Here is a 26,544-nt window from a genome sequence, read left to right as displayed (position 1 = left end):
GCAGAGGCAGAAAAGCGGCAGGGAGCTGCGAGCATCGTCTCATAACGTCGCAGGAGAGAAAGGTGTGAAAATATTGGTCCTCTAGACAGTCTAGAGAGTATGTGCGGAGACGACCTTGTTTTGACAATGCTTTCACATTGTGAAAATCATAGTATATCTGTCTCGCTTGCCTGTATTTGGCACTAGAGTAGCGTCAAGTTACATGCATTGCTACGTTAGCTCGTTTGGCGTTAGCATAGTGGCGCTAGTCGTTGCTATAGTATTTTTCTATAGGGTAGGTTAGCGTCAGCTAGCCTGCTCTAAAGTGAGCTAATGTTAGCTTGCCGGTTAGCTTCTCGTGTCATCTTTATGTCTTAATGTCTGATGCCGTCTAGCTAACTTACACATTCCGATTGCTACTGTGGAAATACTTTGGAAATGATACTGTCTATAATGGGAAGTTTAACGGTGGCTGTCAGTTCCTGAATGTGTTGCTCCTCTTGGATCATTTGACAGCTCCGTGTCAGCGGAGATATGGAGACGCCGGGGAGGATAGTAGCCACACCGGACGCCCTGGACTTCACGGTGGAAAATGTAGAGAAGGTGAGTTTTGAGATTACTCAGTCCATGTCAGCACCCTGTCAGCGTATATAGCACCGGAGGTTTGTGAACTAAGGACTAGTGGTCATGTTTCAAAGGAGACGGCCAGCTTGAGAAGGAAAGCAAAAGAGCTTTATTTTACTGAATTACTGATTTCTTATGGAGAGATTATGTTGCTGTGTTTGCATACAGGAGTTAAACCTTTAACTGTAACTGTAACTTCGGTCCTCACGTCTTTAAATTAGTCTTGATTGAATATTCGGAAAGAATAATCAGATGAGAGCCAAATAACAGGTTGTAGCCCGCCAGTTTTTTTGCCACCTCTGTCACTGTAAACTGCTTGTCTGGGTCTTGTTTTCTCTATCGGATTGGATATATTAGGGCGTGTGTGCATGTGCGTGCGCGTTTGGCAGTGTTGACTGTGGCTGCCAGGTTGCTGTGATGAATCTCCATGCTGGGTGGCCACTAAGTCCGACACGAGGGGATGGGTGGGGAGACAATGGGGAGGATGGAGGGAGAGAGAGAGAGAGAGAGAGTGAGAGGGAGAAAGGTGCTCCTGTGAAAGAGCAGAGTCGATGTGATGAGATGGATTGGGGGATGAGGGCTGGGACAGGGTCGATGTCTGTGACAGTGCCAGTAAAGAAAGAGGGAGGGGGTGAGAGGAGCTTGGCGATGCGACAGAAATGATTAGAGGCAGGTTTGAGGGAGGGAAGCACATTCCTGTGGGGGAATGGCTTGGCCTGATGCTGTGCTTTCTGGTGGTGTAATAAAGGAGGAAGGAGAATGGCAAACAATGAGCAAGGTCCTGTCTCCCTGTGGATAATCTCCTTCATTTGTTCATGTCTACAGGTGAAGGAAGTGGTGGTCTATTATAATTTTTGGGTGGCCAATGCCTGACGAAAATGCTAAATATTTCCTCACATTGTTCATATTAACTGACGTCAGAGAAAACACTAGTACATACCGTCTGCATATAATAATTAACTTAACTGGAAAGGTCATAAAAAAATGTTATGACCTTTCCAGGAGTGTTTTTTTAGTGAAAGAAACTGATACACAACCATATAGACTTGCATGGTTTTTTATTCGATCAAGGTATTTTTATTTTATTATTGTCTCTTTTACAATGGAAGTAAAAATTTGCTTGCCAAAATACCCCAAGCAAGCAAAAATAGTGCATGATATTCATCAAAAAAATAATCTGAACCATCTGTCAAATATACATTCAGCATTCTGTGATTCAGTTGATTATGTGAAACAGGAGATGCATGCAGGGGTTAAATGTCATTGTCATGAATTCAGTAAATAATATTGATATAAAGTGTTTAGGCATGATGATGATGATGTTATTGCAGTGTATGTTTATACACTGAACTCTGACCTTCAAACTGATCTGCTTGTCCTCTCTTTAAGACACTGGGAAACAGTACAAAGCCGCCACTAAAATATCATGACCAAATGTCAAGATCTTTTATTCTAATTTCATTCTTTTTTTTTATGTTGGTTTGTACAGCTTAAGGTGCATTTTCAGATCCTGTTAAAGCAGGCAGCCTTCTCCGAGTGGCACAGCGCCATCAGTAATCTCATTAGCTGATGAAATGCGACGAACAACATCTGAAGTATCATTTCCCATGAAGGCTATGAGCATTTCTGTAATAACAGTTACATTTCAAAACTGATGAGATATTATTCCTCTAAGACTAAACTATATTTAGAAAGTATGGTTAGACTATTTGGGTAAGATTAGGTTTTTATTTCCATATTTTTATTCTTTCTAGATAATTTGGCTAGAATTACATATGTGTACTTAGTTATTGGAATCTGCACAATGCTGTTAATTCACTGAGACGGTTTCTTTAGAATTAATGAATGTGCACTTAAAAGCATCGTATTAGTATCTGTGTCAGGACATCAGCTTAATGCCTTTAGAAAAAATGTTGCTTTTATCAGTAATGTTATTATCCTCTCCGGCAGTCACAACAGCAGGGAACTGTACATATACACACCACCAGCACCACACGTTGCAGTGTTCATCAATAGAAGGTCAAATTGTACTTCTCATAAGATGGTGTGAGCGAAACCAGTTGCTAAAAGATAGAAATAAAAAAAAAACCTGGCAGTGCAGAATTGTCAGTATTGTACAGTGGGATGGTGGAGAGTGTATACTTGTTACTTATACATGGTGGTGGAGATGATGGTTCCTGGCCCAGCATCTGTATGTGTCTAATAGAAAGCCCTTTGTTCAATTTTGGGTCTGTGAAACAAAGTACCACATTGTCAGTATCTTTGTGTGTGCAATGAATGGGTACATATACAGCCTTACATTTCCGCTCGACTATAATTAGCCTCGTCTTAAGTCACTGTCCACTAAGAAAGTGGATTTTAGAGGAAATACAGAGTTCTACATTTGCTGTGAAGCAGTGTGCTGTTAGGATTTTGTCATTTTGCAACAACAACGACAAGCAACTACTGTAACACCAGAAAGAAGCACAGCACAGTACTGGGTCAATGTGGCTGTCAAGGTCCATTCAGTAGTGCGTAGCTCCCAGGCTCTTGGCTTGTGATGCGCCTCTGCCTTTTGGAAAGTGTGTTCAAGTAAAGTAAGGATGAGATGTATGTGACATATTATTAAATAGTTTTATGGCATTTAAAAGCAGAAGAGATGATTCAGCCAACCGGCTAACGTCTTACAGAACATAGCAGGGGAATTTGACACTGAGAAATGATGTGTTTTGTATTGAGTAGCTTTGTGGTGGCTCGAGAGCCTATTTCAGAAGGGAAAGCGGGATCATGATGATTATTACCACTCACCTATTGACAGAAATGGGCTCAATGTGGAACACATCTTGTAGGTTACAAAATACATAGATGTCCTGGTGCAAGCATTTTCGCTTTATTTCTTAAGTTTTTATTTTAACAGCCATCAAATCGTATATCCATTCACACAGTGTTTGTGTCTTCTGTATTATGTGGTGGAAAAGGAACTTCATTAATTAATTCATGTAACTGACGTTTGCATGTTAGAACACTTGGTACAGGGTTTGCTTGCTGTTCATGTGCTGAGATTTTATCACTATTGGCAACATGGTATTCTTGATTTCTGTCTTGGCCGTGTGCTGTCAACAACCACCCTCGCACACGCTCACACAAACTATTCTTCTTTGTTCCCTCATTAATCATCCTTCCTCTGCATGTCTTTGGTTCTCACAATTATAGCGCAGTGTCCTCATGGGTCAGCGGTGTGATGATGCCTTCTGCAGCACAGCATCAACACTGCCCTCCCATCACTGCTAAGACTGAGTGTGACACTCTAGTGGACAGATGGCTCAAAAACACACTGAACCTGTGGCAGAGATGCCATTACCTGCTGTGTGTGTGTGCATGTGTGAAGGCTTGTGCACTCATGCTTTAAAAGCATGTAGCGAAGGTTTGATATCTGTGATGTTTACAAAAACATAAGTGGTGCCCCTTTTTAAAAACTGCTTCACCTCCTGCCTTGCACTTGCTATTAATTTCAGTAATAGAAATAGTCTTTTGAGGAAAATGGCTCATGCCTCATTGATTTACTACTTATTTGCAGTTGATATTTTATACAATGTAAGTATTGTAGTGTTCTTTGTTAACACAGCTCAGGACCTACACTATAGTTATTCTCCTGGGCTTGGTAGTGAGCACACAAGTGTACACCAGCTAAAGTAAATCTGTGGTTATGTCTGACAGCAGATGGTGAATCTGTCTTACTGAGCAATGTTTTTTCATCTGCATCTGTCTTTCCTTCCCTCTGTTGGAAAGTGACTGTAGAGGAGGCTAATGACCTTTGACAGTGTCTGCCAAGAGCACACCTCCTCAGGTGAAGCCAGGTGGTTCACGCAGGTTTCCACCATCTGTAGATTCACTTGCAGTTGCTTCAGATGCAAATAATACTGTTTCTAGGGGTGTGCATGTTTTTTTTAAAGAACCTGTTAATAATGGACAATTGCAGTTAGTTAGTTGAGATAATTGCTGCAGTTTGGAGTGATTTCTAGGAGGAGACAGTGGATGGTTCTATGTGAGAAAATTAAATCATCAAAATGAACAGACCTTTTAGTGCCTTGTGCTTTGATAATAAACCTAGGAAGGACAGACACGCTTAGACACGGCGCTGTTTGGGATTGGGTAAGGAGGGGTCTGCGATCATACAGTGGTCTGCAGTAATGATCCACTGCTGCTTTGAACTTGGAAATCACAGCCTCGTTTACAGAAAGACTTTGCCAAGTCGCAGCACAATAGCACATTCATATTTCAGCAGTTCTGTCATTCAGCTCTGTCTGTTAAATTTTACAGAAAAATGCCTCATAGCCTATTTCTGTAGGTGCAGTGGGTTTAGGTAGATGCTAGTGGAGTCCCACCAAGAAAAAGTCAAAGCCACAAACTGTACACACTGTACCTGCTGCACGTACTGCACCTGCACCTATAGCTGTCCCTCACACACATACTGTATGTACAAATGCCACCTGAGTCTGCGAACAATCAGCTCATTAACACCCAGCCAGCCATGTTCAGAGTCTCATACAGTAAGTGGAGACAGATAATTGCATTGCAGAATGGCAGACAGGGAAAGAGCACCACCTGAGACTATGTGCTTCCAGTAGGATTTAAATCTGTATTGATGTTTCTCTCTACAGCTGCAATTGCATCATCATACTCTGTGACCCATAGTGGTTTCTTTTCAGAATTATTCATCCTGTCTTATTTGACAGCCTAAACATCTATGATGAGAGAATGAGAAAGAAATGTATATTTTAGAAGAGGACTGAGATGGAGATAGAGAGCTGAGAGATGGGATGGGTGGATGGACACTTGAGGCGAATAGAGAGAATGAAATGACAAGGAAGAAAGAGGAGCGAATGACTGCTGGTGGAGGAATTGATGTGAGCAGGCTTCGGGGGTAAAGACAAGGATCAGAAGCTCACTGAAAAGATTTTTTTTTCCTGTGTTGCTTGTCAGACACTTAGTGCTCGCTGCCAGCGGTTTTAGTTCAGTGAGCATGTACATGTGTGTGTGTGTATTTTGTGTGAGACAGAGATAGAGAAAATAGGCATTTTTGCAGAGTAGTGCCTAAACCTCTCTTCTGGCACTGCCGGGATTAGAGGTGTCTGTTTAATTAATGCTCCATTTTCCCTTCTTTTATTTCCCTCTGTCATACTCATCCTTTATCTCCTTTCTCTTTGGCTTGCTCCTTCTTGTTCTCCCTGCACTCAAATACTCAAATTACCCAGAGCTGTACTTCACAGAGTGTTGTTTTCAGGTCATTGCTTTCTCCGTTGTACAGGTTTTCAAGGTAAACTGTCTACTATGCGTCTGTGTGTTTGTTGTTTGCGAGTGAGAAAAGATGCTCTTTTCTCCAGGTAACCAGCTCTTGTCTCCGAACTAGACCTCATTTGTCTTCTCTGAGCTGGTCTGTCATCTCTGACACACACTTTGTTGAATGTGCGGAGAGCAGTTGTAAACATTTCTGAAATGGACTTTGCACAGTTGTTCAGTTTCTTCATGGTTCAATCATGCACACATTGTATGGATTCCATTGACTTTTCTCTCTCGTTATCCTTCTCTTCTCCTTCTCCTCCTTCTCTTTATTTCTAGGCCCTCCACCAGTTGTACTATGACCCCAATATAGAAAACAAGAATCTGGCCCAGAAATGGCTAATGCAGGCTCAGGTCTCGCCTCAGGCCTGGCAGTTCTGTTGGGCTCTACTGAGCCCAGATAAGGTACAGTGTGCACACACACAGACACGCTTTCTTATAACTGCCTTGTCTAGTCTTAATGTGTCATTGTTTAGATTGCACAGTTTTTATTTATTTATTTTGAAAATTTATATATATATTTATGTCTTGTCACAGAGGTTGAGAGTAACGTAATTTCAATTCTCTGTTTGTCTTGTGCATACTGCAGAATTGACAATAAAGCTGACTTTGACTTTGACTTTGAGACACAGAAAAAGCAGTTTTTGTCAGTTGCATCAATGTTATCATCTGTCACAGGTGCCAGAGATCCAGTACTTTGGTGCTAGCGCGCTTCACACCAAGATCTCTCGCTACTGGTCAGACATCCCCACTGACCAGTATGAGTCTCTGAAGACCCAGCTGTTCTCCCAGATTGCCTGCTTCTCCTCCGGCTCCAAGATGGTGCTCACCCGTCTATGTGTGGCTCTTGCCTCGCTGGCGCTCAACACAATGCCTGAGGCCTGGCCTGGCGCAGTGGCAGAGATGGTGCGGGTGTTCCAGGAGGAGGGGGGAGGGGTGGATGGCCGGGCACGATGCCTGGCATTGCTGGAGCTGCTCACTGTCCTGCCTGAGGAGTTCCAGACCAGCCGCCTGCCGCAGTACCGAAAAGGACAGGTATGTCCTTCTCCCACATGTGCAGGTGGTGATGGCCACCTGTCCAATATTCACAGCTTTTTGTTTGGATTCAATATTTTTGATATTTTACTGAAATATGTCTCTAGCATAGATTTACTGACAAATCGCTGGAAGTGAATGCTTTGCCACATTTCTGGTCTTGCTTTCTTATTCTTTCGTCAGATATTTCCAGATGTATGATCTAAATCATAATTTTACTCTTTAGTCTATTTTATGCTGGAAAAGTTATTATACTGCTGCTTAGATCATTTAACTGAAATGTTTGCGAGGTTTGGCTTTTTTGTTAAATGGTATCAATGCCAAAAAGCAGACATCTTACTGGCACCAGGATAGAAAAACTTAAAATGAGCCTACTTGTTAAGCAGAGGAATCTACCACACATACACTAGCAGTCTAACCCTCATTATCATCCTCCCTCTAGGTTCGGGGTGCCCTGGGCCGGGAGTGGGGGTCAGTGTGTCCCTTGCTGCAGCAACTGCTGCGAAGGACGGACAGCCCGGGGGCAGTGAAAGCTCGCGTGCTGCGCTGCTTGTCATCCTGGGTGCTGCTGGATGTGCCCCTCAGTGAGAGCGAAGGTCTGGTACACGACTGTTTCAGTGCCCTGCCTGACCCAGAGCTCTTCGACACAGCGGTAGAGGCGATAGTCAACGCCATCTCACAGCCTGACTCCCAAAGGTGTGTACAAATGTGTGCCAACAGAAAAGACTAACTATAGTAACTATAGTACTGTTTGACATTAAAGCTTGTCATGGTTTTCACTGGAGAAATTAAGCTGGAGCAAAAATGGAGGTAGAAGAGAGGGACAGTGAGAGGGAGAAGAGAGAAAAACAGTAAGATGCATGAGCCCAGGGCAGGAAACAGACAGGGTGGGCACTGGAAGGGCATCGGAAAGGGATGGAGAGAAGGAAGGAGGGAGGGATTGATACAGGGCAAGTTGACAGCCAGGGGGAGGAGAGCGGCATTTCTCGGTTGGCTGACGTTGCTATGGTTACAGAGCTTGGTAGAGATGTCATCATGCCCTGCTTGATTCAGACATGGCAAGCACCCATTACCCCTCCCCTAGAGAGAGGGAGAGAAAGGGGAAGAGGGTGGGGGGTGACAGGACAGTGCAAAGAGAAGAAAGGGTACTAAGAGAGAGAGGAGGACGGGGTAAGGTGTGAAAGTCTCCATCTCTCTCCATTCTCCATACCTCTGCAGACAAGACAGTCTCGGATCTGTGAACTTGCTGCTGAGAAGTCAGTTTAAATGCACTCACATTATGGCGAGCAGATGGTGGGGAGACGATTAATGGCAGTGGAGTTACAGGTAGAGCAGCCTCAGCAAGTGTTGCTGGGCTCCTGCAGGATGGAGTACATTAGTGAGGAATGGGTTTCTTCTGATCTCCTTTTCGAAATTTCATTTGTTTCACAATCGTCCATTTTTTAAAATACAGTTTCCTTGCTCTTGTGTAGCGTCATGCTGATTACCTGCATGTTTGCCTGTGTGTTTGTCAGTTCCTCCCAAAAGTCTTCACTCTGTCATTAGTAGCCTCCGTCTTTGTGTGATTAATGGGTTTACATTTGACCAGTTACAGTATGTTGTGCCTGTTGGGTCGTGTCTGTGAGAGAGGAGAAAAAGATATGAATCTATTAGAAAACCTGATAAAAGGGTTTTGCCTCCCATCCCCTCCAGGAATCATAGCCCACCTTTTTTCCATCTGTAGATTCTGCTGTCTTTGTGTAATCTATCTATTTAATCTTTTCTCCCACTCTGCCTCTGTTTCTTTGTGCTCTTCCTTTCCCCTTTCCCTTCTCTCGCCATCAGTGCTAAGCCCTCCTCCCTGTCTCTTGTTCTCTCCCTCTGTTTAAACACATTACAGTCAACTCATTTGGGGGGATGCTATTGGTCCAGCTGCATCCTGTTGCCAGGCAACCCATTTCCCCTGTCTCGGAGTGTTGCAGTAATTGCAGAGGGGATCAGAGGTGGGGGATGGAGGGGTGGTGGAGGGAGAGAATAAAGGAGGAGTCAGGAAGGAGGCAGAAAGTGTGTAACAGCAGGGCAGGGAGCAAAAGAGGAGAGGACAGGCAACTATGAGTTAGAGGAGAGGAGACTGCAGCAGACAGTCTCAGAGGAATCTCCAGAATGTTATCTCGTATGAGGGAAATGGGCAAACACATATAAATCCATTCTGCCTTTTTAATCATATCACACACACACAGAGTCCTCTCTTCCTAAGCTAAGAGTGCATGACCTGCATTTGCACAGCACCTTGTTAAAAATGAATGATCTTCTGAGTGCATGAGTGCAGCCTGCCACTCACATGTACACACACACACACACACACACACACACACACAGTCACTCAGAGTAAATTGCAGTCGGTCCCTTTGCTGCTCTCACAGGGTTACTCAGGCAGCTGAACACAGAACATGTGGGCCAATACACTCACAGGTACGGGCTTATTAGATGGACGGTACATTCATACACATCACATCTCAGCAGGGTGGAGCTTTCTCCAGAGAAGGCTGAGTCAGTGTGGGCTGCTAAGTAGGGGACTTGGCTTCATAATGCTGGACCATAGATTTGGTTCCCCGGCTTATAAGGGGGCCTGAGGGAAATTAGAATAATAACTGCTTCCTAGGACCATGGTATGACATGAATTTAACCTGCAGAGTAGCATAATTTTTTCTGGCCACATTTTTTTGGCGGATAGTACGGTTCTTTAATGGACTACATTAATGCTAAAGCAATTAGACAATTAGTTGATTATTCGATGGACAGAAAATTGATTTTTTTATTAATCAAAAGTCATTTGTCATAAGAAAAATCCCACCATTCTCTAATAACAGCTTTTCAGACTGAGGATTTGCAGCTTTTCTGTGACACTGTAAACTGAATAGCTTAGGTGTTTTGACTGTCGTTTGGACAAAATACGTAATTTGAAGATGTAACTTCTGTTTTTTTTTATGGATTAAACGATTAGTTAAAAAAAACAACCAAAAGAAGCATTGATAATGGTAGTTGCAGCCCTACTTTAGATATGCATGGAAACACAGTGAGATACAGTAGCTGTTCACTTTTTTGTTGCTTTTCATACGTTGGTGAAGCCACACAACCTTGCTGTGTCATTGATGAATATTCATCAACCTGGACCCACGTCCTTATTGATGTTCTCATGAAAGATGAAGCATTTCCTGCATACCACAAAGCCCCGCTGGGACTGACACACACATAATATGGTTTACATTTATAGCATTCACACATGCACATAATCTCCTCAGTGACATTCAGGCGCATGCACACCCTTCATCTCCAAATGTCACCCCTTCGCTTGCTGTCATTAAGGGTGACAGGAGGATGTTGTCTGATGTTGTCACATGATTTGATCTGAGCCTGTGTTGAGGAGTGTGTTTGACCGTGCGTACTCATGTGTCTATGTAAGTTTTTGTGTGTGTGTGTGTGTGTGTGTGTGTGTGTGTGTGTGTGATTGTGTGATTTTGTGTGTGTGTGTGTGTGTGTGTGTGTGTGTCAGCACATGCGTGTGTTTGAGAGTGAGGGAATTATAGATGGCTGAGACAGCAGGAAGAAGACAGAATAATAACTGACAGCAGCGCAGCTCTGAGCAGGAGCTTTGAATAGATTTTCTGGTTCCCTGGTAGATGTGTGGGTTTTTTAGGGTGGGTGTGCTGGATCAGAGGTTGGACTGACTTGAACTGAGATTTGATATGAAATAAACACTTGTCTTGAGAAGGAGCAATAAATACATCAACCTAGCTGTGAGCGGTGTGAGTCAGTTTTATATTCACCAGTGGAGGCTCCCTGCCTGTGCATGTGATGTTCTTCTCACTTGTCCAGTGCTGTGTTGCTTTTTAACTCATTTCTTTGAAATGAACTGAACTCCTAACTGTCATCTCTGGTGTTTTTCTGTCTGTGTGTCTATGGGTTGTAGATATGTGAACACCTTGCTGAAACTGGTTCCTCAAGTGCTGGCCCTCCAGGAGCAGCTCAGAGAGGCTGTTCAGAATGGAGACATGGAGACCTGCCATGGTATCTGCCGTATCGCTGTTACACTGGGAGAAAACCACTCCAGGTGTGTGTCTGTGTGTGTATGTCTGTGTCTGTGTGTGTGTGTTTCTGTAGGCCCTTTTCAATGTAAAGATTGTATCAAGTAAATTTTATTTACAGAGCCTAATATCACTAAGTACAAATCAGCCTGAAGGGGCTTTACAGTCTGTAAAGCATTCAACAGCCTTTGCCCTTAGACCTTCAGTTTGGGTAAGGAAAAACTCCCCAGAAAACCCCCTTTCAGTTAAATGATCTCCATACATGACTGAAGAATTCTTCCACATTGGGATGGAATAAAAACATTCTGTAGTTCAGTGATATTGAAAGCAGCACATATAAAATGTGTTTTAGTCAATCAAGTCTTGGCCAGTTTCTAATCTAAACAAAATAGCCTACAATATAAGAGAAACAGGTTTCCTAACAGCAAAGAGACAATTCATTGCAATATTCTGTTCAATGTCTCACCGTGCAGTCTCCATATCTGGTGTTCTTGTGTCTAATGATTGAATGACACGGAGAGAGAAAGTTTGCTAGTTTATCTGTGTACCAACTACAGTTGACAGCTGCCAAATTAAACCTTTTCTCTGTCTCCCCTCCACCCACCTCTCTGCCTAGGACTCTTTTGGAGCAGGTGGATCACTGGCAGAGCTTCCTGGCTTTAGTCAACATGATCATGTTTTGCACTGGCATCCCTGGCCACTACCCGGTCAATGAGACCACCAGCTCGCTCACACTCACCTTCTGGTATACCCTACAAGTAAGGAATGTTAAAATCAGGTCTTTTCCCGTATTGTAAACCACAATTGTACTGTTGTGGTTGTTTGACAAGTAAAGGGTACTGTGTATTTTCCAACTGGCATGCTTGTCCTCCAGCCTCATCTTGTCTAGGCCCATAAAATCCATCCACAAAATAAGCTTTGCTCATTGTAGTCTAGCAAGGCTTGATAGACACTTGCTTCAAATGGTCGTCTTTAGATAGCCTGAGTAAAAACATGAACTTTCACTGCACATCCTGATTAGATGAATGTGCTACTCGCTGGGGTCTCACTGGTCTTTGTCAGTTTTCGAATAATAATAAATGGCAGCTTGTCTAAAAATACTTTTTGTCTTCTATCTTATCCAACATAATTGATTTCCTGCTTTGTCCGAGCAAACAATGTGTAGTTTCATATTAGATAATTGATAGTGGGGTTGTTTTCTCACTGATGAATACTGGAAAATGTGAAATTTACTCAGGCAAATAGCCTGTGTGAACCTTAACACATGCTCTAATTTTGTAAAGTGCATCAATAATTTTATACTCACACCCAAGACTATTTTCTATTTCTTCTTACTCCCTCCTCAGGATGAAATAATGTCATTCGAGTCGGATAAGCAGGCAGTTTATCTGCAGGTCTACAGGCCAGTCTATTTCCAGCTTGTGGATGTTCTGCTACACAAAGCCCAGTTTCCCTCTGACCAGGAGTACGAATCCTGGTCCACAGATGAGAAAGAGCAATTCAGGATCTACAGGTAGGTGTGCATGTGTTATATGCCTGTCCTTGTCTCTGTGTATTGTACATGCCTGTTTCTGCTGCACACTGTTGTGCGTTTCAGTGACAGTCTAAGTGTTTCAGAAATTACCCGCTGACAGGATGATTGGTCAGCATATGAGTGTGTTTTTCTCTAATAGACTCTCACTGGACTGGCAGCTGAGAGGGCAAAACCCGTCTGGCAAATAGATTAACAGATAAGGTTTCAAGAAATGCGTGCCCCTAAAATGTCTGTTTGTGCATGTCTGTCGTTCAGGGTGGATATCTCAGACACGCTCATGTACGTTTATGAGATGCTGGGAGCAGAGCTGCTGAGTAACCTGTATGATAAACTAGGGAGACTGTTGACTAATGCAGAGCAACCCACATCATGGCAGGTGGGTGAGACATACACAGATGAGCAAAGAGAAAATGTGAACTATTTTCTGTTTATTTTAGTGTTGCACAGAAGCCACTTCTGGACATGTGTCATACTAGATTTAACAAACCAGTTTTTCAACACTGGTGCTTTTTCCTTACTGTTTTTCACATAATTAAACTTATGTTAGCTTGCATGAAGTCCACACTCTCAAATCAAAATAAACATCAAGAAAAACATAAAGAAGGTCTTTTATACCAACAGCTGTCAGAGTGTTTAATTCCAGCATTGCTTAATTTCGCACTGGGTCCCGATTCATACTGTTTTTGCACTAATTTGAGATTTATATTTACTTCAGCCTGCTATCACATACATGAAATACCTTGTGCAATATTACATTTCATTCTCTTTAAGTACTCAACCTATGCATATATATTATACAGTATTATATTTTCTGCTGTGACACATATGTATTTATTACTATGCAATAGAGCAAAAACTGTACTTAGTTTATCCGTACCCACTATGTGCAATGTCAAACTGACATACATTCTCCTCCTCCAGCACACAGAAGCCTTACTGTATGGCTTCCAGTCCATAGCAGAGACGATAGATGTGAATTACTCTGACGTCATCCCAGGCCTGATAGGACTCATCCCCAGAATCAGCATCAACAACGTCCAACTAGCAGACACAGTGATGTTCACCATAGGTGAGACAAGTCTCATGTATGGATTAAAAGCAACATACACATAATAAGGGTGATATGACTTAAAATCTATATTACATTATTTATATGGTCACGAGATTTTATCATGATATTACAAAAATAAAAGCGATACTCGACTTAAAACATGATTCTGCCTCTTTTCACTCTATTAGCAATGTAAGGAAATATATTTTAAGACAGAAGAAATTATTACAATAATGGATGTGTTGATTGGCTCCAAATCGGAATGAAAATGAGGTCTACATGTGCTTTGGGAGGAATATCTTGCCTCATAACGTAGGTTAATTATTATGTGATTCATTCTCAGTTCGTCAAGGGGTGGGATGAAGCTTCTCAACATCATTTATTTGGCAGGAAACCTTAAATCTATTTCAAAAGTACAAAAGTCAGTGAAAAAGACTTGAAAAACATGAAAAAACAGTTGCCCGCATCCAAGCAACTACTCCGGTTATTCAGTTGGCTTCAAATGACTCTTAACATTCACACAGTTTCTCTTTACTGTCCGATCTGTCAATATTCAATATGCCAATGTTGCTCCAGCGTGTGGGGTCTACAGTAGATTGTACTAGCAGCATTAGCCGTGGAATGTGCTAACACCAAATTCTGCAGGCTTACCAGCAAAATAAACAGAAAAGCAACATAAAAATATCAAAACTAAGTTTGAAGTCAGTATCAACCCAAAACGGCTCCAGTAGCACTCACATTGTTTCTTATTTAGTGTCTGAACTGATCTCCCACCAGGTGCTTTGGCTGAATGGTTGGCAGACCACCCAGTGATGCTCAGCAGTGTCTTGCCCTTGGTGCTTCAGGCTTTAGGAAACCCAGACCTTTCTGTTTCTTCTGTCTCTACACTCAAGAAAATTTGTAGGGAGTGCAAATATGACCTGCCACCGTACGCAACCAACATAGTAGCTGTGTCTCAGGTACATAGACAAATGCATTTCTACCCACTTGATCACATATGCCAGCCAATAATAATCAATTTGAACATTTTTTTTCTTACTTTTAGCAGTTCAGGTGTTTGCAGACTTTTGTGATGTTCCTGCTTTCCAGAAATAATATTTATTCTTTGAAATCACTTCAGCTGTATTACTTTGTAGTTTATTCTTATTTCTAATTTGGGTATGTGTGGTTGTGCTTTCAAAAGAATTGAACCATAACTTTGACTTTCTCTGTTCTCTCAAGGAGGTGCTTATAAAGCAGATCCACAAGGTCAGTATGTGCTCTCTCACATTCACTTTCTCTTTTTGTCACAGCACTCAGTTCAAAAGTGACATTTAAACAAGGATGCTTTGAAAGAATTGCAAAATAAAGTTGCAGCCTGTAGTCTAAAAACGACATGTTTTGTGTTGTGAAAAAGAGCGGTCTCTTTATAAAACTCTCAGACTTTAAGCTCACTGCTTTCTTGCACTGAAGCTAAACCTGCGATCATCTTTTCTTGCAGACAAGTCAGTGTATGTGGCTAATGCAGGCTCTTGGCTTCCTGCTGTCCGCTCTCCCTGTGGAAGACATCTTAAGAAACCTTCACTCTCTCATCACCCCCTACATTCAGCAACTGGAGAAGCTAGCTGATGAAACGGTGCGTACACTAACCAACATGTAGCAGTACAGACACACATACACAGACATACACAAAGACAGAGCAGGCACAGTTGGACTCTGGCCAATAGGAACAGGCCTTGTGTCTGTGTGGTGTCACTGCAGTGGAACATTTCTCTGCGGGACCAGATTGGATTTGACCCTGCACCATGGGCTAGTGACTCACATGGAAGTTGCAAATGCACACTTTGTCTCACTCATGCAAACACACACGCATGCATGCGCACACACACACACACTCACACTCACACACACACACACACACACACACACACATACACACACACACACACACACACAGTAAGAGAAAAGACAAACTGAGAAAATGTAAGAGTGCCTACAGAGACACACTTACAATAGGTCATGTTTTTACATGTGCACGCACACAGTCGTGCAAAAAGAAATTCTTTACCCTGTTTAAATGTCAGTTCCAGGAGAGCCTGGAGTTTCAGAGACTGTCATGCTGGATGAGTTGATATTGTCCAAAAATACACTGTTTGATATCGACTGTATGTGGAACGAAGTCGATTTTCTCCTGATCCCTTGTTTTCCAATCAGTGAGGACCTTGGGTGGGGTCAATACAGATGTCAGCATAGATGAAGCTTTTCATTTGTCTGTGTGTCTCTCTCTGTCCCTGTCACACCCCCCACACAACACACACTGTCACACACGGTCTCATCCATCGTCCCTGACTTCCTGCGTCTCTTATTGTTTTCTGTCTAGCTTTGTGATGTATCGACATTACATCAGACTAGGAAATCAGGTGCTGTGTCTGGAGCCGGACAAATAGTGGCACCTAGTGGGGAGACCTTCAGGTTACATTACATCAGGGGCGAATGACCATGATGTCTGGCGGGGCTGACTGCAAACACTGATGAAGTCGCCCTGATTTGGCTGCAGGCATCATGTGCACACTGTTAGATGAGTGTTGAACAGCGAAAGCATTAACATTGTGAGGGGCGGTAGATGTTGAAGGAGAGATGAGAGGTGTGGCTTTAAGAGTCCTCTTCACCGTCTCTTTGCTCTGTTGTATCACCATGGAAACAAAGCAATGATTAAACACTGCCAGTGAAATCCTTAATTAATATGATGTTACCTGGGGGAGGGGTGTGTGTGCGTGTGTAGTGATGCGTATCGGGGAGAAAAGTGATATGAGAATGAGCCATTACGTACTTTCTGTCAAATTTCTTAAATACCTGCCCATTGACTTGTGTTGTATTTACTTATTTTCTGAAATGTAATATTATTTGTCTACTGATTATTTCCTTTAGTAATTATATTTATTAACGCTGTAATTTACTGTTTTCATTCTGTAATAATAATAACAAATGTCCCAACTTAAAAAAGCAAACCCACTGTGTCTTTGTCATCCTGGTCAGAGCAGCTGTAAATCACCTCTGAACTGTATTCCCTGTTGTCAAGCTCCGTCAGTCTGGGAGGCTGTGTTGGGTCCCAGTCCAGCCGTATTAACTGGGAGGCTGCTGAGCCTGTTGTCTGCTCACCCATCTCCGGTTCTGTGCTATTCTGGCGTTGCTCCCTGCCAGCATTCCCCGCTGGGTCCCCCCACCCAGGGCCTGAAACCTCCTCCTACCGGCAGCACAAAGCTCCTCTGCTAGTGGTGTAAACATCAGCATTCCCCTGGTACTCTAAGCTCCCAGGCAGCATCAGTTAGCTGCATGGCTAACTGAACTAACTATGCAAGAACTGCTACAGTTAGCAGCAGATTTCTATGTTATAAAAAAGAGATTCATGTTACAACTGTCCCACTGATACGTTTGTCCCCGGGCTAAGGACAAGGAGCAACTACCGAATGGAGTTTGAGGCAGACCAACCAGTGAAATCTCAGTCAACTTAGACTCCTCACATTGATGGTTTGGTCGACTATTGGGGGGTAGCCCTAAAATTTCTGTTTATTGGCTTATTGGGACCACATTTAATGTGTTTTGGATTTGTTGTAGGCATTCTTATCCATTTTCAACACTGTGTATCCTCTTCAGGAGTAAGTCCAGCCTTTAAAGTGTGATTGTCTTAAATATTTTACCAGTTTTTATTCAAGGCTGACACCACACACTTACTGAGCCAAGTGGACAGTGGGGTTAGGTTGTATAACAGCAAACAAAATAATCTGTTTCTTCTTTCTTTTCTCGCCTTTCAGCCTAATCCCTCCAATAAATTAGCAATCATCCACATCTTGGGGCTGCTTTCCAACCTCTTCACTACACTCGACATCAGCAAGCAGGATGATGAGTCAGCGGATGGTTCAGCACCACCTGTCAAAACAGCCCCACCTCCACCTGGACCAAACCCAGTCAGTCACCACACTCACCATCAGTGTGGCTGGATAATTGGGCGAATGCAGTGACTATCAGCAACATGCGAAATCTATGGATGATTGATATAAACCAATAAAAACATACATTATGTTCCATTTAAAGGCGAAGGCAGTTTGGTAGTTTGAAACACAGTGGAGCACATAGTGCTTGAAGCAATATGAGCTCCTCAACCCCCACCCCCCTGCTGCCTCCTCTGCTGAATACATAGGCTAACTCTGGTTGGAGGGGTCAGGATGGCTAACGGAAAATTTTTGCCTTCTCATTCTTGTCACTCAACCATAGTCATTAGTCATTCTGCTGATAGGCACGCACTCATGTGTAAATACTAATCTAATGCCTGTTAATGACTCTCTTTTTTTCTTTTTAATGAAGTGAATTTGTTTTTCAGGTGGTGGTGGTTTTGCAGCAAGTGTTTGCTCTCATACAGACTGTACTCAGTAAGTGGCTCAACGACTCGCAGGTGGTAGAGGTGAGTTATCGATATGGGCACCCACATACACTCAGGCCTCCGCTTTCTAAGAAATCAGTCAACATAATCTGACTTCATGTTGTTCCTCAGGCTGTGTGCGCCATCTTTGAGAAGTCGGTGAAGACTCTGCTCCATGACTTTGCTCCCATGGTGTCTCAGCTAAGTGAGATGCTCGGGCAGATGTACAGTACAATTCCCCAGGCCTCAGCACTTGACCTCACACGACAGGTATACACTCATGCTTGTGCACATTCGTACACATAAATGCATATCAGTGGTTACATGCAGGGAGATTTTAAAGATTTGCAGAAGGCCTATGTACAAACTAAACAGCTACGCTCCAATGAGTCAAAGTTTAATGCTGATACAGTATACCTTTGTTAAACTTCATCCACAGTTACAGTCACAACTAAACCCTCTAGCAGCACTTGTTTGGTCACATAAACTAAAACTCGTGACATTTCTTTCAGTTATATTTTACTTACATCATAATTTTCATTAATAAAATTGGCCTGGGATATATTTGCACCCAAGTCATATTATTTTACCTTATACTAATTAATTACAATTTACTAATCAAATTATAATAAATATGATAATAAATGGCGGATTTGCATTATCACACTTTGAATCCCTCACTGTCTTGCATCCTAAGCATTTAGTGATAGTGACATTGAGTGTGTTTACATGTACTTATGTAGTTTGGTTATTTTGATATTTCTGTGGTAACCTAGTTTTTTAAATGTCCTGTAAACAAAATGTGGTTTGTTTAATTCTGTTCCCTTGAATAAGGGGAAGGGGTTATAAAAATATATTCAGCCAACACAGGTAGAGTTCTGCTAGAGAAACCTAATTTCTCGCCCATTTATAATTTAATGTACACAAGGATCATAGCACTAGATCTTTGCATTTACATTAATTCAAGTCCAACTGGAACTGAAAAGGGTGCTAAAATAAAGACGTCATAATAAGTCTGTTTCCACAGCTGAACAGGAGGTTATTTGTAAAATTCAGACACATTTGCACACTAAGAAAAAAGTGTTCTCACTACAGAGCTTGTTTTCTCACAGCACTGCCAGTCCAAGTGCTACGAAAAAACAAACTGCAGGCTGCAGTATTATACAGTATATTACTAATACACTCAAAGCAAACAAGCCTTAATTCAAAAATATGGTTGGAATCTGATAGTAACCAGTTGTATAACCACAAGCTTTACAGTAATTAGGTCTCTTCTGGTCATGTAAAGACATTCTATGGTTTCGTGCCTGTTTTCCTTCCAGTAACCTGATTTCTTGTGTGCAATAAACACAGCGAGTGTCTGATGTGAAGTCCTGCTGTTTCAGATGGTGCACATCTTTGCCAGTGAGACAGACCACTTCCCACCCATCAAGGCTCTGTTTGAGCTTGTTACCTCGGTAACTCTGTCCATCTTCCAGCAAGGTAGGGGGTCCAGCAGGGGCGGGACTGTGAATACTGTCAAATGTGTCTGTTCAAATCAGTTAATGTTTCTGATCATATTTGATTCCGCAGGGTCCAAAAATGAGTGAAACTGTAAACAAATTTATAAAAATAAAAGAAAACAAATGGTTAAAAGTGTTATGTTTGTTATGGTGATATGCTCCCATTTCCTTCTGCAGTTGTACATGCCTGATGTGCTATTGCATTTCTAGATAATAAAACAGCTCAGCCCTGGAGGCCACAAGTAGGAAAATGACAAAAGGTTAGAGGTCATTTGACTCTGTTTTGCCACAGTCGACCTTTAAACGTGCTCTCATTACTCATTAATGCAAGTGGAAACCACAGAGTGGTCTGTCTGCTTGATGTGTTGAAGTAACAGTGTCTCAAATAATCATTTTATCAATGCAGACTCCTGTTTCCACTGATTGTTGAATAAATCATTTTCAGGCTATTACGGTTTGCCCGAAACATTAGCAATCAACAAGTTGCTGTGTTTTCTATATTCATCAGCCTCGTATTTGCTTGTTTCATCTTTTTAAATTCATTTCTTTGACTTTTTGGCTGCATGGAAATTACTTTGGTTTTGTAAAGTGTTCAAAGTTGATCAGATATTTCTTTATATGCGTTAACCTGGGGCCAGACTTAGGTTCTGATTTTCAGTCAACATAAGATAGATATGAATGAGATGGTATGCTTTCATCCACTACACCTGGGTCAGGGTGCTTATACCAGTTCTGTCTGCCTCTCCCCTTCCCTTTGTGTTGTCCCCTATTTCTTCTCCTCCTTTCCTGCTTTGACTGGTTAAGTAATGGCTGCCTCTCCTCCTGCCTCTAAACTCTTTCTTTTCTGAGCAGGTGCCTTTCAGTAGACAGTATCAGTACAGGATACAGTCACAGCACAGAGACCACTAGCTTATTCAGTTGGCTGACATGTAACATAGGAGGGCGGGCCAGCTCAATACAGCCGCAGCCACTGCTGTGCTTGGATTAGAGTCGGGCTCTCCATCACAGCCCTCTGAATAAGCCCTGTTTTCTCTCCAGGCGTTGTGTGTGGATGAGGGCTGGAGGGGGGTATTGAGCAGGAAACTTGTTTGGAGTCTGGGAACAGCTAAAGCTGGGCGCTTACTACAGACGCTTGTTCTGTTTCATTACAAGTTTGCTGTTGGAGTCCTTCCAACATCAATCTTAAGCCATCGGAGAAATGTTTGAAAGTCAGGAATCTCGATGTGGATTCTTCAGTCCAGAAGCTTCTACAGGAAATGTGTGTTTAATTGTGCATCAATCTGTCATACTTTCAAAAAGTCCTGTAGTCTGTGTCCAGCATAAGGGAGGTAATGATATCAGAACCTATCCTGATCTTTGCGTGTGATTCATACTGATGGCTATGGGTTCACCTTTGAAGCAAAGGGGGACTCTGAATGGACCCTTTACAGAAACCTCCTCCCCTGAGGCACTTAAATTCAGTCTGAGAGGAAATGATGTTTGTTCATGCTGATGCCAGCGGTGCCTCGTGGGGTTGGAGGTAAAAAAGGGGGTTCATTCAGGTTCGGTGCCCCTTTTCCTCCAAACTGTAACAGTAACAGAGGTGCCTCCTGGGTTCCCACTCCAAACCCACTTTTGTTTCTTTAGGTTTGTTCTTTTTTCTCTCGTTACTTCTTTCTTTTTTCTCTCCAAACAGACCCATGTCTCTGTCTTCTGCCTGTTTTTTGTTTTTGGTTGGTCTGTTCTTCCAAGACTCTGCCAAAGCTTCATATGCCCCCCCTCCCCCCTTCTCCCCTTCGTTCCTTACTCACGTGTGAATTATTTCAATGAAATATTTTTGAGTTCTCTTTTATTTCCACATGACTGTTGAATCTATTCAGTTGCTGTTTGTATATTATTCTTATTCTCTTATGATTTCTTAAGTTTCATCTTTATTATATTTTAGGACCCAGGGATCATCCTGATATTGTTGATTCATTTATGCAACTCCAAGCTCAGGTGTGTTTTTGGTTTCTTATTTCATTCACTTTGGGTTTCTCTCTCTCTCTCTCTCTCTCTCTCTATCTCTCTTCCTCTCTCTCTCCCTCTCTCTCTTTCTGTCTCTCTTTTTCTAATTTCTCCCTGTTTCTCTGTCCTCTTCTCCTTCTCTGCCTCTTTCTGTTCTTTGTTACTGGGCCCTAAGGTGTCCCATCACATAGGCGAGGCAGACGAATGAACCATGAGAGGAATGTTTGAAAAAGAGACATCTGTCTCTCCTCAAACGCTTTTGATTCTAACAGTCACCTCGCCACAGATAGTACAGACCAGGATTTTCATTTTACCTAACCAAACCAGTCTGATATGCTCATTACAACATGCAGAGCATCCTTATCTTGTATGCTCACCATTCTTACTCGTAATACTCACCCTGTATTCAGTTAATTAACTGATTAGGGATTGGCCTTTAAAAATCTGCTCTGCTGTAGTAGGGTGTTATGGACTCAGTGTCATGATAATTATTGCAAGTTGTAAGAAATTCTTCTTATACAATTTTTAACAACACTCTGTAAACATCCTGTCACGATTAGGTGATGACTTTATATTTTCGAAGTCCTCTCAGTAACTAAGAAAGACAAAATGTGTTTTTTGCTAGATGACGGTGCATTTTTATCTTCAGAAGATTTCTTGAACCTAAAGACGTCAGGAAATTCTGTTGACTCACAGAGGGACATGTAATCCCTCTATGAATAATCATTGATTTATTATACTGCTCAACAGGCAGCTTAGATGGAAAATAAGCCCTTGTGTGTGGACATAGTCTGCATGAAATCCACCATTTTAAGCGCTTACATTTTTACAAAATCTTTTCCCTTTTTTCTATAAAGTCAACATCAGGGCACATTCACTCTTTGGAAAAAACATCAGCACACTCGACGCCTTAGATGAAATATTTCAGCTGATGCAGCGCTCTTGGGAAGATGATGTAACGCCGTCAGTATCAGCGTTGTGGTCCCAGGTGACTGGTTAGTCTCTGAGCTCAGTCCTCCTCTGAAGTCATTCCAGCCCGGAGCCAATCAAAGCCCAAATGAATTAATATTCAGCTAATATTAATCAGTTCAGACAAATTGGCTGATGGCTCTTCTGTTTTATATTTTTGTCTTCCGTCTTCATTCTTCTTCCTTTGTTTTCTATCTTTGGATAGATCTGACCTTCATCTCTCTCCCTCTCCCTCTCTCCCTCTCTCCTCTCCTCCATCCTGAATGAGTTCATTATTATGAGATGAGTTGTATTTCTCTTTATCTGCACATGTTAATTACTTACACACTTCTGTTGCATATTCAATCCAGTCAACCAAAAACAAGTAATGTTTCAAATATAGTTGATTTCGAGAAACGAAACCATCATTGCCTTTAGTTTGACTTAAGTTTCCAATGATTTCAAAGTTTGAGTTTTTGCAATTTGTTTGTTATACCTGCTGAGTTCTGCATTGGAGGATCTCTGTATGAGTTTGGATAGTTTTTCCCAAACAGATGGAGAGAGTATACTATAGCCTGGTAGGCAGATCTGTTCTCAGTCCTGTGTTGCTGTCAGATCCGGCTACCAGGCTGAGCGGGTATTGTTGATAGCAGTACTTTGAAGGAGCTTATGCAGTGGAATGTGGTGAAGCAGTACCGATTGGGTCGGGCCGACAGAAACGTACTCTGCTTAATGCCTTTATCTGCCTCTTAGGCCCTCAAACGGAAGCCCGATTTGTTCTTGTCTGAGAGTCTTGACGTGAAAGCAGTGTTCCACTGTGGTAAGTTTGCACATTGTTTACATAAACACACACCCCTACACGCTGTTCTGGGTGTTTTGCTACAGTTCCTGTGAAATATGTTCTGTCAGTACAAAGTACAAACTGTAAATGTTTGACACCATCCTCCAGTAGTTTATTTATGTTTCTTACTCCCTCTCCCACTTCCAGGAGTTCTGTCGCTCAAATTTCCTGAGGCTCCGACAGTCAAGTCGACGTGCTTGTTCTTTGTGAGCGCACACACACACACACAAAACTTGAAACGCTGCAAGAATATGCATGTTTATAGATGAGTCATTTGGCTTTGAATGTGCTGATTGTGTCTGTGTTTCTGCCGTAGACTGAATTGTTACCCCACTGCTCAGATGTGCCTCCATTGGCCAGAGTGGTGCAGGAGGATGGAAAGCTGTTGATCCAGGCCGTGCTGGAGGTAAGAAGCACCACATTATACATTTACATATCACACCGCGAGGTTTCATCATGTCACTTACGCCGCACTTGGTTGTGTTATCACACATCAAACATTCCTTCCTCTCTTATTGTCACTAAGTCTCTGCTGTCAAACTTCTGCCCCGCTCTCTCCAGGGCATCGGAGGCGGGGCATCTCGGAGCCTGATGGACCAGTTTGCAGAAGTGCTTTTCAGTTTGAACAAGCACTGCTTTTCTCTGCTCGCCATGTGGTTGAAGGAGGCGCTGCAGCCTCCTGGGTTCCCATCATCGCGAGTCACAACTGAACAGAAAGACAACTTCTCACATCAGATACTCAGGTAACCATTTGTTTACATCCTTTTTTGCTAATGAGTCCATTCAGTTGTTCAGCCACATGATTTGTTACATTTATGCTATATAACTTTATATGTTTGTTCTCTTTACTGCCTCCTCTGTTGTGCAGAGAACGAGTGAACAAGAGGAGGGTGAAGGACATAGTAAAGGAGTTCACACTACTGTGCAGAGGGCTCCATGGTACTGAGTACGCCGCTGAATACTGAAACTCTACCCTTGAACTCTCATCTAAACGTGACCTCTGCCCTCAGCGCAAAACAGCTGGATGCCACAACAATACAGTTCTCACACACCCCATCAGTGAAGATATCATGAAGTGATTGTAATGGTAACTCGCCCCGCCGCAGGACAAGACATGGAACCATTCCAGCACAGACCTGCCATCGGATTGATAGACAAACATTAAATCCCCGGTGGCATTAGGGAGGCTGTCCTCTCTGCTCTGATTTTTTTTTTTCCCCCATTTCAAGATTGATTGTTTCCCTCTCCCTCCTCTCTCCTCTTATTTAAAGGTCTTTTCTTTGGAAGAGCTTCGAGCAGCACTCCCAGCATGCTGCCTCACGCCTCCTTCTATCTCTGTCTTGTTCTGCCTTTCTAGATCTTCCTGTGGTTCCTAGGCTGTTTCCTGGTGATTAGCATCCATATGAAATGGTAGTGGTATCGTACGTAGCTACTTGACATTATTTTTCAAAATAAATCAAATTAATTATATAAATGTATATGTATACACATATAGACAGATGGTGGTTGTCAGTCCTGCCGCTGCTAATGGGAAGAGAGACGGACAGATGTCAGGAGGGGATTCTGCAGGAAGAATTACATGAATACGATTATATTTACTCCCACTCATGCCCCTGTGATCTCTGCATTTGCCAAAATATCATGAAATGTTTTGTGAATCTGTCCTCTTTTTTGTTATATATATGCCTTTTTGGGGGTATGAGTGGAGAAAGAAAGCTGAAAATCTCATATCCGGACTAAAAACAGTCTACTCTCTTGCCCAGCCCTCTGTGTATAGGGCTGTACCTCATGTACATACAGTCCCACCCAGTCATACTGCAGTCTCCTCGGGTTGTAGGGAGTGGTTTTTATGCATTGGTCCCTTAGGTAAAGCAGGACTGCCTAGAGTGAAGGCTGGAGTGGAAAACAGAATTATAGTAGCTGACAGTGAGAAAGAGGCACAAGATGGAAACTGAGAATGGAACTGACTGTGTGGAGGGATTAGTAATCCCAGCGATGGACTGCGTAGTCACTGTAATCGTGCAAAAATATTAATCAAGTTGTGCATATTAACAGTTATTGCTGAACACTTCTGTGTATTTGAGTGTATGCGTGTGTTCATACCTGTATGTATGAGAGATTGCGTGTATCTTTTTCCACTTGTTCAGTGCACTTATATTGGACCTACAGTACACATCCATAACTTTCTCCTACCTTTTAAACAAAGAGCCCATTCATTGCTTCACACTCATTCAGACTACTCTTTTCTTAAATACTGATCAGGCATGTCCAGTATTTCACCCCTGCTGCTCACCGGCAATCACACCCATCTATTTAACCTCCTTATCATCTGGAATGACCAGCCAGTGGTAATCATTGACCAGACTCATCTATCTGTTTTTGACACCAACGACTGCTCCTAACAAAATGCTTGTGAACGAGCCCCCCAAATCCTTTGCATCTATCTGGTCACTGCCTTGGAGAGGACTAAGAAGGATTAGAGAGCAAGAAAACATAAGATCTCTGAGAAAGTTATTCAGTGTTTGCAGCAAGAATTAACACCGACGGTCTGTGCTCATCCATTACGCCGGAGACATTATTGGTGAAGTGATGTGACGGCTGTAAAATACACTGTCTAGTGAATCACCAGGACCAGTTGACATCTAATAACACTCAGCATCGAAATGTACTTTGTGGTCTCTGATAAACTTTATCTCAGTCTAATCCTTCTGTCTTATCCGAGGTGCCTGCAGATATGTAGCATGTATGTGTTTTCTGGGGGGTGGGGGTGGGGGGGTATTCAGGGTTCAGGGGACAAACGTTCAGTGTGTGAGACGCTGCAGAAAGACGTGATATAGACTGAGATCCGAGGCAGGAATGAGGTCTTTGCGTGGGCTCCCCTGCCTGCGGGTCTGATCTGAACAATGAATGATTGGGCGTTCGACATTGATCCTCGGTCTGTATTGTGGTCTCATTCTGAGGTGGGGAAACAAAACAATGTTTGTCACGGTTTATAGAAAGAGTAGTAGGTGGACGAGGGGAGGGAGGTATGAAATGTACATTGTTTTTTTTGTACCTTGGCTTTAATTTATTAAATATATCTAAGACTGCAGCTCCTGACTCTTCTGTGTGTGGGAGTAGTCTTGCTTTTTTTCCCCCAACACTTCCATCAAAGACATAGCCTGCAGATATTTTTCCAACATCTCTGAAGCAATTAAAACAACAAGTACTAGTGTAGATAAAGTTCAAGTTGGAACATCTAAGAAAAAGCTTTTATTGCCTTTTT

General features: G+C 42.5%; 1 protein-coding gene across 1 annotated transcript in view; it reads left to right on the top strand.

Annotated features, from left to right (window-relative positions):
* LOC121605088 (importin-13-like) overlaps nucleotides 1-26,032 on the top strand; it is a 26,092-nt gene extending 60 nt beyond the window's left edge. Inside the window, exons 1-23 of the mRNA XM_041934854.1 lie at nucleotides 1-62; nucleotides 496-582; nucleotides 6,202-6,327; nucleotides 6,601-6,957; nucleotides 7,400-7,653; nucleotides 10,907-11,047; nucleotides 11,638-11,779; nucleotides 12,368-12,534; nucleotides 12,811-12,931; nucleotides 13,477-13,624; nucleotides 14,384-14,565; nucleotides 14,828-14,854; nucleotides 15,087-15,221; nucleotides 17,398-17,550; nucleotides 17,964-18,044; nucleotides 18,135-18,272; nucleotides 19,388-19,484; nucleotides 21,429-21,481; nucleotides 23,192-23,258; nucleotides 23,427-23,485; nucleotides 23,596-23,685; nucleotides 23,841-24,022; nucleotides 24,148-26,032. The exon at nucleotides 1-62 is cut by the window's left edge and continues 60 nt beyond it. Coding sequence (XP_041790788.1) covers nucleotides 514-582; nucleotides 6,202-6,327; nucleotides 6,601-6,957; nucleotides 7,400-7,653; nucleotides 10,907-11,047; nucleotides 11,638-11,779; nucleotides 12,368-12,534; nucleotides 12,811-12,931; nucleotides 13,477-13,624; nucleotides 14,384-14,565; nucleotides 14,828-14,854; nucleotides 15,087-15,221; nucleotides 17,398-17,550; nucleotides 17,964-18,044; nucleotides 18,135-18,272; nucleotides 19,388-19,484; nucleotides 21,429-21,481; nucleotides 23,192-23,258; nucleotides 23,427-23,485; nucleotides 23,596-23,685; nucleotides 23,841-24,022; nucleotides 24,148-24,244 — 2,886 coding nt within the window. The 5' untranslated portion in view covers nucleotides 1-62; nucleotides 496-513 and the 3' untranslated portion in view covers nucleotides 24,245-26,032. The remainder of the gene's footprint in view (nucleotides 63-495; nucleotides 583-6,201; nucleotides 6,328-6,600; nucleotides 6,958-7,399; nucleotides 7,654-10,906; nucleotides 11,048-11,637; nucleotides 11,780-12,367; nucleotides 12,535-12,810; nucleotides 12,932-13,476; nucleotides 13,625-14,383; nucleotides 14,566-14,827; nucleotides 14,855-15,086; nucleotides 15,222-17,397; nucleotides 17,551-17,963; nucleotides 18,045-18,134; nucleotides 18,273-19,387; nucleotides 19,485-21,428; nucleotides 21,482-23,191; nucleotides 23,259-23,426; nucleotides 23,486-23,595; nucleotides 23,686-23,840; nucleotides 24,023-24,147) is intronic.
* Nucleotides 26,033-26,544: the final 512 nt, after the last annotated feature.

Source organism: Chelmon rostratus, chromosome 4, assembly GCF_017976325.1.
Source record: "Chelmon rostratus isolate fCheRos1 chromosome 4, fCheRos1.pri, whole genome shotgun sequence".
Classification (NCBI taxonomy): domain Eukaryota; kingdom Metazoa; phylum Chordata; class Actinopteri; order Chaetodontiformes; family Chaetodontidae; genus Chelmon; species Chelmon rostratus.
Note: the sequence above shows the minus strand (reverse complement) of the source record. Positions and strands in the feature narration are given on the sequence as shown.